This window comes from Salminus brasiliensis, chromosome 6 (assembly GCF_030463535.1).
Source record: "Salminus brasiliensis chromosome 6, fSalBra1.hap2, whole genome shotgun sequence".
NCBI classification, from domain to species: Eukaryota; Metazoa; Chordata; class Actinopteri; order Characiformes; family Bryconidae; genus Salminus; species Salminus brasiliensis.
Window position 1 is genome coordinate 44,242,007 of NC_132883.1, and position 13,169 is coordinate 44,255,175.

Below are 13,169 nucleotides of genomic sequence, written 5' to 3' on the forward strand. Positions count from 1 at the left end.
AATAACATTAATATCCAGTATGAAGCTCTGATAACATTAATATTCAGTATGAAGTTCTAATAACATTAATATCCAGTATGAAGCTCTGATAACATTAATATTCAGTATGAAGTTCTAATAACATTAATATCCAGTATGAAGCTCTGATAATATTAATATCCAGAATGAAGTTCTAATAACATTAATATCCAGTATGAAGCTCTGATAACATTAATATTCAGTATGAAGTTCTAATAATATTAATATCCAGTATGAAGCTCTGATAACATTAATATTCAGTATGAAGTTCTAATAACATTAATATCCAGTATGAAGCTCTAATAACATTAATATTCAGTATGAAGTTCTAATAACATTAATATCCAGTATGAATCTCTAATAACATTAATATTCAGTATGAAGCTCTAATAACATTAATATCCAGTATGAAGTTCTAATAACATTAATATCCAGAATGAAGCTCTAATAACATTAATATCCAGTATGAAGTTCTAATAACATTAATATCCAGAATGAAGCTCTAATAACATTAATATCCAGTATGAAGTTCTAATAACATTAATATCCAGTATGAAGTTCTAATAACATTAGCTGGTGGTGAGCCGTTACCTAGTAGCAGTCTGCCTCCTTTGAAGACATGAATGGCCAGCGCTCCTTCAAATGGTCCCTCTTGGGTCTTGAGCAGTTCCACATCAGAGGCCGACCTGATCTCTGCCACATCCCGAAGCACACACTTGTGCCCTGCACTCTCAATGTGGTCCCTAAAGCACAAAGCAAGGGAACTGGTCAACAAGTACCTCATTTTCATAGTCTCACATCAGCACAGCCTGTAGGGCTCCTAACCCATGTATACCCAGGGAAGGCTTTGATGAATGGGGCCTGTGTGTGTGTGTGTGTGTGTGTGTGTGTGTGTGTGTTTTGTGTGCTACACAGCGCTGATAATGAGCAAATGTTATGCATTTAAAGAGGTTAACGGTGTATTAATAGCGTGGTGAACTAATTTGAGTTCGTTTTAAATGTTTTATTAAATTGTAGTTTTAGGAGGAAACTGTTTCTGCGCAGTCAGCGCCATCGGGACGCTGCAAAACACTACAACTCCCATGATGCACCGGTATCTGGTGTCACAGAAGCTACAGGGAGCACGGTTGCGAGCTAGCTAGCAGCTCTACAACGAAGTTTAGCCTCTTAAACAGAGTCTTACGCAAACTAATCAGCTAATAAACTTATCGATTACACGGAAACGTATTGATTTACTAATCACCAGCCCTGCTGTGATCAATAAACTGACCTTATTCGTTCTGCAGTGGTGCAGTTCCCGGTTTTGGGGCTAAGGCAAGCTAAAAACAACAGCCGCATAGTTCCTCCACAGCCTGGTTCTACGGCCAGTTCCCTCAGTCCGGGGGTCAGTGGTTGGAGGGGGCAGATATGCCTCCTTTATTGCCCCTCAGTGCCCTTTAAAAGCCACAGCAGCCTCAGACACGTATACCACTTTAAAAACAGGTCCGTCTGCCATTATGGTCCCTGGGAAACACGTAGCTGTGCCATAGTGGACACAACAGACCCCACCTCCACCTTAATAACACGTTAATAACTGCCTCCACCCACATATTAACCACGTTATTACATGCTATCCTGCTCTTGTTCACACAGGTCCACTGATCCTTCTATATGATCTTCTAAAGAATTAAATGGTCAAGATGCAAACAAAGCCCTTCAGAGTGGGTTGGTGTCCCAGCTCCAGACCAGATGTTGGTGGGAACTGGTTTCAGGAGATCCAAGATGGTTGAAAAGCTGGACATTGAGGTGAAAACATACCCTGTGCTGGGAAATCACCTCAGATCTTGACCATCATTTTGTTTGCTTTCATACTAGTTTGATGGACTAGCTGGTCCATCAGCAGGGCCAACTTGACTTAGCTGGTGGTCATACTGGTGGTCACAACAGTGACTCAGGGAGGTTATGCTGGTCAACCAGCATTGTTATCAGAATGATCATGGTGGTCATGCTATTTAACCAGAATGGTCATGGTGGTCATGCAGGTCAGTCAGAATGGTCATGGTGGTCATGCAGGTCAGTCAGAATGGTCATGGTGGTCATGCAGGTCAGTCAGAATGGTCATGGTGGTCATGCTGGTCAACCAGAATGGTAATGATGGGCATGCAGGTCAGCCAGAATGGTCAGGCTGGTCATGCTGGGCAACTACCTTGATAAAGCTGGTCAACCAGTGTGGTCATAGTGGTCAACCAGAATGGGCATGATGGGCATGCAGGTCAGTCAGAATGGTCAGGCTGGTCATATTGGTCAACCAGCTTGGTCATGCTATTTAACCAGAATGGTCATGGTGGTGATGCTGGTCAACGTCTTTGGTAAAGCTGGTCAACCAGTGTGGTCATAGTGGTCAACCAGAATGGTCATGATGGTCATGCAGGTCAGCCAGAATAGTCACAATGGGCATGGTGTTCATGATGTTCAACCAGAATGGTAATAATGGTCATGCTGACAAAACCAGTATGGTCAGTCTGATCATGCTATTTAATCAGAATGGTCATGGTGGTCATGCTGGTCCACCAAAATGTTCATGGTGGTCAACTAACATAATAAGCTGGTCAATCAGTGTGGTCATACTGGTCATAATGGTCAACCAGAATGGTCATGATAGAAATGCTGGTGAACTACTTTAGTAAAGCTGGTCGACCGGCTTTTTGGTCATTCAGGTTAAAAAAGCTTGCTCAGGTTGGTCATGCTACTAGTCCAGCCAAGTGTGAGCTGGCCAGGTTTGTCATGCTGGTCAGCCAGAATGGCCAGTTTATTGTCTGCGGTAGAAGAAGTCTGTATAGATATATATATGTGAGACTATATAGATAAGGAACTGGCTAGTGGAGCAACTGCTGAGGGGTCAGGGAAGGGCATTTGCCCTGGGGCCTATAGTGAAAGGGGGCCATAGCAACCATATTTATCGAGGCCCTCATTTACAGTAGATACTGACACAACTGAGCAGATATGATCCGGTTTCTTCACATATGAGGAATATACTGTACATCATGTTGAACTGCCTGAGGTCCTCCAACAGCTGGTGGTCATAGATGACGCTGACCATACTAAGCTATAGTTAGCCATAGTTTGAGTAACCTAGTAGAGAACGTTTATAAATAGCCAGGTCACTTTAGTGAGGTCACTGATGGTAAGACCCCTGTATGAAGCACATGGCGCACTGCCTGAACCCTCCTTACAGTATCTACGGACCATCTGAAATGGGGTTCTTGCATTTCACACATTTTAATAGGTGTCCCTGAGCACCTCCCTGACCTCATATATTCATCTCTGTCCACTTCTGGGATTTGATTTGCCCCACTTCTGAGGGGCAGATGTGTGTGTAGGCCAGCTGAATTGTGTTCCTGTGGGATTGTACTTCAGTCATGATCATTTTTGCTTAATTGAATGTATTAATTAAACACTTCTGTCTCCCTGTACACTTCATTTGCATTTCCATTCAAATGCAATGGGAGTTTGAAGGGCCTGTGTCTCACATTCTCCTGCAGTACTGATTCAATTCAAGGTCATAAGGTCATAATAAACAGTCATAACTTACATTTCTACGTGACCATTTTTGAACCTCAATATCCTTTACAGTTTAACAGGCTGCTTCTGTCACTCTGCCTTAAGCTAACATGTAAATCTGTAGCTCTTTTCCTATTGGCTGGCTTGTGTGGCACCTCATTTGCAAAAGCAGTTCAGGCTGAAACACTCCTTATTACATCAGGACGAATGGGCGGAGCTAGAATGCTGTAGGCCGAATACAGGCAGATATAGTCTTTTGTAATTAATGTTTTTGTGATGTCACAAAAATACATACTTATAATACATACATGTACTATTATTATATATTAAGTCTGTACTAGTAGCCCCGCCCACTCACACTGAAAGTATATGAGCTGCGTTCCTGGGCCTAGGCTGCAGCTGAGGTAGGGTGGGTCCTCGCCAGGCCCGTCCTGTGAAGACTCCTTCTTAGTAGTCCACTGGTCTGGGCTGCATACGAAGGGCTGTAGCCTAGGCTTTGGAATGCAGCTATGGGGTGTGAATGAGGCAAAAGACAGGGCAGCCAATCAGAACATTGATTACTGAACTTATTTAAAGGTACAGTAGCAGTAACAGCCTACATAGTTATACTTATTAATAACTATAGGGGATGAAGAGAGGTGGGAAAATGGTTGCGTGGAAGTCTTTTCGGACTGTCTTTGGCCCATAAAACCATTCAGATGTTACAAGGGGACAACTTAAACTCTTAAAGGGCCCCTATCATTAAAAATGAGTATAATGTAAAACAGTATTAATACTCACTCCTCAGTTCATATAGCGCATTTTTGTAAATTGAGCTGCTTAAATATTATGTTTTCATAATATGTAATAATATAATTTATATAATAATATAATTATATTTGTGATGTCAACAAAAATAAACCATGCTTTTACATATATCTGCTGATTCAGCAGTTAGCTCCACCCACTTAAATAGTTTTTACAGTCTCTGGGGCTTTTTACCAAGCTAACTTGATTATCCATGGCTGGACACAGGCCTCCCGGAAACTCCACATGATCTAAATTAAAGAGCCACTTTAAGGTATGTTTTACCAGTATTGTCCAGTCCATGTGTAGAAGAACAGACCACAAAAACTGGACACAGGCCTCCACAAGCTTCCACCTCCACATTATCTAAATTAAAGATGTACTTCTTTAAAAGTTACAAAAGTTGTTTTTATGCCCAAGTTTTCTAAAAAAAGGACTGAACACTATGTTTTAGAAACATACTTTAAAGTGGCCCTTTAATTTAGATAATGTTGAGTTTCCGGGAGGCCTGCGTCCAGTTACTGGTAGGCCTGTGTCCAGCTACTATTTGTTCCAAACATTGTTTTTGTGGCCGAGCTTTTGTATATATGGACTGGACATACTTCTAAAAACATAAATTAAAGTGGCTTTTTAATTTAGATCATGTTTGAGTTTAGATTATTGTAATGAGTTTCCGGTAGGCCTGTGTCCAGCCATGCCTCTCTCCTGGCTCATGGCTCATTCATCATTTTTGTGATGTCACAAAACTCAAAGCATTTACCTACACCCATATAAGCAGTTGTATTTCACATTAAATGAATACCCAGCATCAGTATTGAGGCTCAAACTACATCATTTACACACATGAGCCTTAAAGACACAGTAACCAGCTTAATTCTGAGGGACAAAGTGATGCTGGACAGTGTCATGTAAAAGTGTGGATGATGTGAATTATGACTATTTCTGAAATATAAGTGACCCTCAGGGTGTAAATTAATCGAAACTAGGCTGGGATCGTATTCAACCTGAACTTCCTCTAGCAGGATTACTCATCAGTCACCTGTCTGCCTGTGTCAAATGACTACTGCAGCATCCAGGAAGTAATAGAGAAGCACCACTTGATTGACAGCCGCGCTAGCCAATCGTACTCCGCTATGTAGAACGTTATCCAATCGCATGCGAGATTCTGTCCACTGTAGCTTTGTCGACTCACTTGTTGGTTTGTTTACATCCATAAAACTACGTGTTATCTACGTGCAACCGCTGTAACATTTACATTAAAATGATTCTTTTCTAATTTTCTTTCTAATTTATACGCGACTCCTAAAAACGTCTCCGTTTGTAGTTTTGCGAGCGAGCTGGTTGTCGTGTGTGTTTTGTTTCCTACCTGTATTCCGAGTAGTCCCGCCTCGGTCTCGGGAGATTGACACGCCGCTCGTCCAATCCTGGCGCATAACGTAATAACCCGTTATCCAACCGCTGCCCCGGAAGGCTAGGTGTTGACGGAATACGGGTGGGAGAAGAGGGGCCGTGTTGTTCGGCAGTGTGCCGCGCTGCTTCGGGTTGTTTCGGTCTGTGGCAAAGTTGTCTGCTTCATTTTGAAAACTTTCAGGAAACGAAACGTCTCTTAAAATGTCGAGTGAAATGGCAGTCGACGGTAAAAGCAGTCGGGCGGCCGGCTAAGCTGTCAAACCCCCTCTCAGCTGAGCGTCTCGAGGTACGTTGAGGTTTGTTTATCGCTATAATTTACCCAAGCCTGTTTACTTCCTAGAAAGCAGCCTGGGATGACCGTGGCTATATATATATTTATATATATATATATATATATTTATTTATTTATATATTTTTAATTAGTATGGCTTATTTTCCTTGTCGAAATGCTCTGTCCTGTAAATAAGGGGTGCTATGTCCATGGTCCAGCCTCACTGGTTTTGAATGGTTCTCTAACTGGGCTCCTGGAGGTCAGTTAAAGGGGCTCTAATGCTAAAATGACAACGTACCCATTACTCCATCGATGGTAAACGGGCCTATTTTCATCCTACACTGGTTCCGCAAGGATCTCTAGAGCGTCAGTTTTAGCCTAAAATGTAGGAAAACTCTCTCCTGATGATGCGTCTTGAAGGTGGGAGGAGCCTGGGAGGACTAGGGTGGCACACAAGGAGCTCATTTATTTAGCTTGTCTAATGCATGCCGGATAGTGCAGTGAGGGAAGACCCCACAGAGTATTACATCGCATGTCCGAATACTTTATAAATTTAATAACCTGTTTAACGAGCTAGTTAATCTAATGTTTCTTTCAGGGTTCTGCTTCCACGTTGTTCAGCTTGTCCACAGAAGACGCAGAAGGACTGAGGACACCTCCTGGGTCGGCTCTCAGCAGTAGGCGTCTCTTCTAGGAGACCCCGACTCTTCAGACCATGGCAAACCGGGACGCAAGCGAGAACACTCCTCTTTTGGACAATTCGCTGTCTCTCGCCAGGCCAGACTCCATCTTCAAAGGGAGGAGGCTGGCATGTGCCGCCATTCTTCTGGCGGAGTCTCTGGAGCGGATGGCCTTCTACGGCATCACCTCCAACCTTGTGCTTTTCCTAAACAGCAGCCCCTTTTATTGGGAGGCCACGCTGGCCAGCCAGGCCCCCCTGGTGTTCATGGGAGTCACTTACTTGGTGTCGCCGTTCGGCGGCTGGCTGGCCGACGCGTTCCTCGGCAAGTTCTGGACCATAGCCTGCAGCCTGGTCCTGTATTTGGCGGGGATGCTGCTGTTCCCGTTCGTGGCCAATGACCGCTCCAGGATCGGCCTGTGTGGGCAGGAGATGGCGTTCCCCGTCCAGCCGGTCGAGTGCTTCTATATGAACGAGACTCTTCCTCCTAACGTGACTTGCCTGCCCAGGAGCCCGTACTGCGGGCCTATAGTCTACAGTGGACTGGTGCTGGTGGCTTTGGGAGTGGGGGCGGTGAAGTCCAACATCACCCCGTTCGGAGCAGACCAGGTAATGACTAGAAGATGAAAGCGATGTTTTATAATTACTAATCATTTAAAATTGTTCGTTACTGAAGTTCAGACAATGTCCATTAGGATTAACAATGAGAGTGTGAGAGCGTTAATGAATTTCACCTGGAATACCATAGCAACCCCCACAAAACCACCACAGATACCACTGCAACCATCTCCAGTATCACACCTGTTAGCATCACCATATTTAACACCAGGAATATCACATGGATCACTTAGCAACAGTCAATGAAGGTGCCATAGTATCCACCTGAAATATGATAGTAACCACTTAGCTAAACCCTAGCAACCATTTGGAACACTATAACAACCACCACAGATCCTATAGCAACCAACTCCAGTATCACACCTCTTAGCATCTGCATATTAAACACCGGGAATATCACCTGGATCACTTAGCAACACCCTAGCAATCAATGAAGGTACCTTAGTAGCCACCTAGCTAAACCCTTGAAACCATCTGGAACAGCACAACAACCCCCACAAAACCAACACAGATACCATAGCAACCAACTCCACTATGAAACCTCTTAGAAACACATGAACCGCACAGCAATACTCCAAAGATCCTGTGATCGAGTGGTAGCTTTCCAGGAAAAGGAAATGCTTTCGTGGATATCGTTGGTACCTAAACAACGCGGAACACCCCTAGGATATGTTTGCTTTCACCACATGGAGATGGTGTGGTATCTTGGGTGGTTACTAGGCTGTTACTAAATGGTTAATTTGTTATTCCTGGTGTTTAATAAGGTGTTTAATCCCTGACACCCTTGGTCAGTTATATTTCCTTATTCAGAAACTATTGTAAATCATTTGGCAACCATTTGGTTTAGCATGTCCTGTGGAATCCCACAGGGTTCTAGTTTGGGACCTATGAATCTGATGGTAAATATGACTTGATATAAACTTGATGAGCTGTGGGCTTAAACACAGGGTCTGAGGGGGGTTTACTGGATGCCGTTCTGTATTAAAAGGTTTGATAGCAGTTTTAAAACCAGCTTTTTGCAAAAACCTGTGTCCCGCTACGCCTCTCTCAGATACCCTCATATTCAGGTCCTGTCACCAGAAGTCCTTGCGGAGCTCAAGCCTTCCGGTTCCGAGTCTAGATAATGACAAGACAAATGGTATCAGTAAGCAGAGGGATGGAGGGAGATGGTAGAAGGCCTCCTAACCAATTTCCAAGGCATCTCCCGATTCCCCACAAGCACTTATTATCTCTGCTCGGAGATTCGGGATGACTTCACAGCCCCGGGACAGTGTAGAGTTACCGCATTACCTCATTGCTTTACCTGCACTGCCTTTGGCTTGGCTCTATGTCCCACTGCACATAAGGCCTTTTAGTAGTGACATGTGTTCAGACTGTTCTGTTGTTTTTAAAATAAATAAAAGGTCCTTTCCTCGTCCAGCCTGACACTTCACATGAGACCAGATCATCGCTTTCATCTCTAAATCATGCATCTTTTCTACCTCATGTACAAAAACATCATCATTATCATCATCATCATTAAACTATAGAAATTCTCTAGAATTTATGAAATCAGATATTGTTACAGTCACTAAAACAGAAGGTTAAGAATACATTTGCCTTCCGTAGTAAAATGACCACATGGTGACCACGCTATCTTAGGTGGTTGCTATGGTGTTACTACGGGGTGTTACTGTTTAATATGGAGTTTCTAATAGGTGTGATTATGGAAGTGGTTGTTATGGTATCCATGGTGGTTTTGAAGGGTTTGCTGTGGTGTTCCAAATGGTTGCTAGGGTTTAGCTAGGTGGTTCATGTGTATTTGTATTCCAGGTGTTGATGTGGTGATACTGGAGGTAGTTGTTCTGTTTTTTGTCGTGATGTCCAAGGGTTTGCTGTGGTGTTTTAGATTATTGCTAGGGTTTAGCTAAGTGGTTGCTATGGTATTCTGGGTGGCAGCAATGGTAGTTGGTTGCTAAGATGTTCATGTGTTATTCCAGGTATTTGATATGGTTTTTCTAAGAGCTGTGATACTGAGGGGTAGGAAACTCTTCAAAACCACCACATATGGTATTCCACATGGCAACCATGGTATCTTAGGTGGTTACTATGGTGTTATTTAGATGGTTGCTATGGTGTTCCAGGTGTTTAATATGATGCTGGTAAAAGGGGTGATACTGGAAATGATTGTTACTGTATCCATGGTGCTTTTGAAGGGTTTGCTCTGGTGTTCCAAATGGTTACTAGGGTTTAGCTAGGTGGTTGCTATGGTATTCCAGGTGTTTAATATGATGTTGGTAAAAGGGGTGATACTGGAAATGACTGTTAAGGTAGCCATGGTAGTTTTGAAGGGTTGAAGGGTGGTTTGCTATGGTGTTCCAAATGGTTACAATGGTTTAGCTAGGTGGTTGCTGTGGTATTCCAGGTGTGTGATGTGGTGAAACTGGAGGTAATTGCTCTGTTGTCTGTGGTGTGGTTCTTTGTTTCTGGTTTCAGTTGGTTCTGGAGAGAGACGGTGGATGGGTCGGGTACGGGCCATTTTACTCCAAATCCAGTTCCGCTGTTTCTGCAGTGTGGAGCTTTTTTAAAACACCACACATGTTGCTCCAGATGGACTGCCCAGTGTAAACACATGTGGCTGAAATCTGACCAGGAGACAATCCAGATACTAGGCACATGATGTGACCAGGTGTACAAGGGGGGGGGGGACACCCTTCCCTCAGCCATTCCTCTTTATTCAACACAGCTGAGCTTTTGCTGTTCCACACTCCTTCAGTAGCCGTGGTCTAACCCGTGTAGCTGGGTTAGGAGCTGGGCTGGGGGCTCAGTTTGCATGAGAGGGTCCACGTTTTTGTAGTACTGTGCGTTTTGGTTTAATCTGTTTTGCATTAGAAACTTCCTTCTGTCGTAAGCTGGGGCACGGACTCCGGCCCGGGGGGCTCAGAGGGGCTTTTTACTTTTTTTTTTTTTTTTGCCTTTACTTCTAATAATTAAAAATACCTCCCGGTTGGGGCTTCTACAGCCCTTGTGTAACGAGGAAGGAGAACAGTGTGAAGAAGTGAGCTCAGCCTGCTTTCACTTCATGTATTCGGTGTGACGAGGCACATACCACAGATTTCTGAGCTACTTTGGCTCATATTTAGAATCGCAGCCAAAAAACACCAGCGATGTCACAAGACCGAAATGTGTGTGACGTTCATTTGGAGCTACTTCCCAGTCCCAGCCAGGGGCCAAGCGCTGCCGTACTGTCGCTGTGAAAGTGCTTGAAGTGCATCACTACAGCACAGTACGGAGGTTTTAGGCCCCTGATCCCGTTAATAACCATCACTTCTCTCAGCAGCAAGAGAGGTCTTACTGTAGAAGCTCCCGGTAGTCCTATTCTATTGGCAGTACTTCTCCATTTGCACGTCTGTGTCAGCAGCAATGGGGGCAGCTTATATTAGCTGAATGCATTCATTAGAAAGGGTGTCCACAAACTTTTGGACATTTATTTGTGTGAAAGTGATGCACACGTTTAAATGGTGTGTGTGTTACAGGGTTGGTCATTCAGTACAGTGTGTGTAACGGGGTTGTTCGTTCAGTGCAGTGTGTGTTACGGGGTTGTTTGTTCAGTACAGTGTGTGTTACAGGGTTGGTCATTCAGTACAGTGTGTGTAACGGGGTTGTTCGTTCAGTGCAGTGTGTGTTACGGGGTTGTTTGTTCAGTACAGTGTGTGTTACGGGGTTGTTTGTTCAGTACGGTGTGTGTTACGAGGTTGTTTGTTCAGTACGGTGTGTGTTACGGGTTTTTAGTTCAGTACAGTGTGTGTTACAGGGTTGTTTGTTCAGTGCGGTGTGTGTTATGGGGTTGTTTGTTCAGTACAGTGTGTGTTACGGGGATGTTTGTTCAGTGCAGTGTGTGTTACGGGGTTGTTTGTTCAGTACAGTGTGTGTTACGGGGTTGTTTGTTCAGTACAGTGTGTGTTACGGGGTTGTTAGTTCAGTGCAGTGTGTGTTACGGGGATGTTTGTTCAGTGCAGTGTGTGTTACGGGGATGTTTGTTCAGTGCAGTGTGTGTTACGGGGATGTTTGTTCAGTACAGTGTGTGTTACGGAGTAGAGAGTTCACAAAGCTCTGTGTTGCTTCCCTGTAGGAAAGGCTGGTTATGCGCTGCTTCACTTACTGTGGTCATTTAACGGTCACATGGTTTGGTGGTGTGTATTGTTGTCTCGGTTCCAGCTGTCATGTGTTCCTTGTGTATCAGAGCTGATGCACACTTTGGCCCTGAGTGAAGTTGGACAGGCTCGGTGGAGGAGAAGGACATACAGCAAAGGTTAAGTGATGTAGCATGTGTTCTCTGAACTGATGGTTGGTGCTCCATCCAATATTTTTGGGATGAGTTCTGGAGTTGGGAATGATGAAGTGGATCATGAAGTCTTCTTCCCCGGACAGTAGAGACAGTTACTCCAACAAAAGCAGGATCAGCTCATTTAAATACTATTGATTTCAGAAGAAACAATGAATGAGCAGGTGTCCCAATACTTTTGTCCGTATACTGTATCTATTAAAAGCTCATTCTGTAGCCAGTGTTAGCCTAATTTCAGCCAGTTTTCAGCCTTATCCAGGTCTCCCGTTCAACTGGCTGACCAGTTCTGTAAACGAGAGCTTTCAAATGTCCAGGATTAGCTAATATCACTCTGACTGGACGGGGAGAGAGGAAGTCCAGGGGTTCCAGCTGCCTCGTTTCCTTCGCTGGAGAACTCTCAGTGCACTTGTGGTCGGCCAGAGTTTGAAGTTTGCATCTCTAGTTTTGCACTTAAGTGACTAATTGAACCTTATGTGCACTAATTAGCGTGGCTCTGGCATGTTAACTTAGCTTCTAGCAGCTAAATTATCTTATGTAGAGCGCCATCTATGCTTCATGTAGTGTATAACAGTCTGTCAGAATGAACATGTGGATCATATGAACATTATAGAGCATTATAGAGCGCCCCCTACGCTTCCTGTAGTGTATTACAGTCTGTCAGAATGAACATGTGGATCATATGAACATTATAGAGCATTATAGAGCGCCCCCTACGCTTCCTGTAGTGTATTACAGTCTGTCAGAATGAACATGTGGATCATAAGAACATTATAGAGCATTATAGAGCGCCCCCTACATTTCCTGTAGTGTATTACAGGTTTAGTGAACATGTGGATCATATAAACATTATAGAGCGCCCCCTATGAACAGTATAGAGATGAACAGTGTTTTCCCAGTGTTATTCAGACGTTCTTAGAATGATTATAGAAGCTCTATTAAACTTTGATGATCTGATGAGATAATAAGCTAATAAAGATAATAAGCTGTTTATTAACGAGGCTCTTTGCTGAAGCTTCACGCAGCGCCACATTTCTTAAACGATTTCCTCTGTGGTGTGGAGTGGCGTGTCTTCACCCCGGCAGAGGAAATAAAACTGACAGCTGTTTTTCGCCAGTTAGCGTTTGATGGACAGATTTGCCCGCTGACGCTTTTGTTGGGGCTGACAGTCCGTGTTGAACCCTCTGAAAGCAGCCGTCGTCACTGAATAATGGATGCTTTAATTAGTCAGATCTGTGGTGACTTTGATTAGATCTCTCTCTCTCTCTCACTCTCTCTCTCACTCTCGTGTCATCTGACTTTCATTTGATTTTCTCTCTCTCTTCTACACCCCCCCCCCTCCTCGGCCCGTGGGCAGTTTGCGAATGATCACGCTTTAGCCTATAGAAGTACTATTGATGTGCGGGAACTGCGAGGAATTTGTAGCCGGCTTTCAAGGATCAGAGAGGAATGGAGAATGCCCTCGAGAGCGGCTCTGAGAAACGTGGGTTTTTGGTGCTATTTTACTTCAGTGCTTCATTGAAAGA

At 43.9% G+C, this 13,169-nt stretch overlaps 2 protein-coding genes across 2 annotated transcripts in view; one reads left to right on the forward strand and one right to left on the reverse strand.

Moving 5' to 3' along the window:
* glt1d1 (glycosyltransferase 1 domain containing 1) overlaps nt 1-1,506 on the reverse strand; it is a 47,012-nt gene extending 45,506 nt beyond the window's left edge. The window contains exons 1-2 of the mRNA XM_072682529.1: nt 1,289-1,506; nt 610-761 (exon numbers count right to left, since the gene is read on the reverse strand). Coding sequence (XP_072538630.1) covers nt 610-761; nt 1,289-1,356 — 220 coding nt within the window. The 5' untranslated portion in view covers nt 1,357-1,506. The remainder of the gene's footprint in view (nt 1-609; nt 762-1,288) is intronic.
* A 4,344-nt stretch (nt 1,507-5,850) lies between these two features.
* Nucleotides 5,851-13,169, forward strand: part of slc15a4 (solute carrier family 15 member 4) — a 53,892-nt gene continuing 46,573 nt past the window's right edge. The window contains exons 1-2 of the mRNA XM_072682531.1: nt 5,851-6,040; nt 6,624-7,313. Of these exons, the coding sequence (XP_072538632.1) occupies nt 6,741-7,313 (573 nt within the window). The 5' untranslated portion in view covers nt 5,851-6,040; nt 6,624-6,740. The remainder of the gene's footprint in view (nt 6,041-6,623; nt 7,314-13,169) is intronic.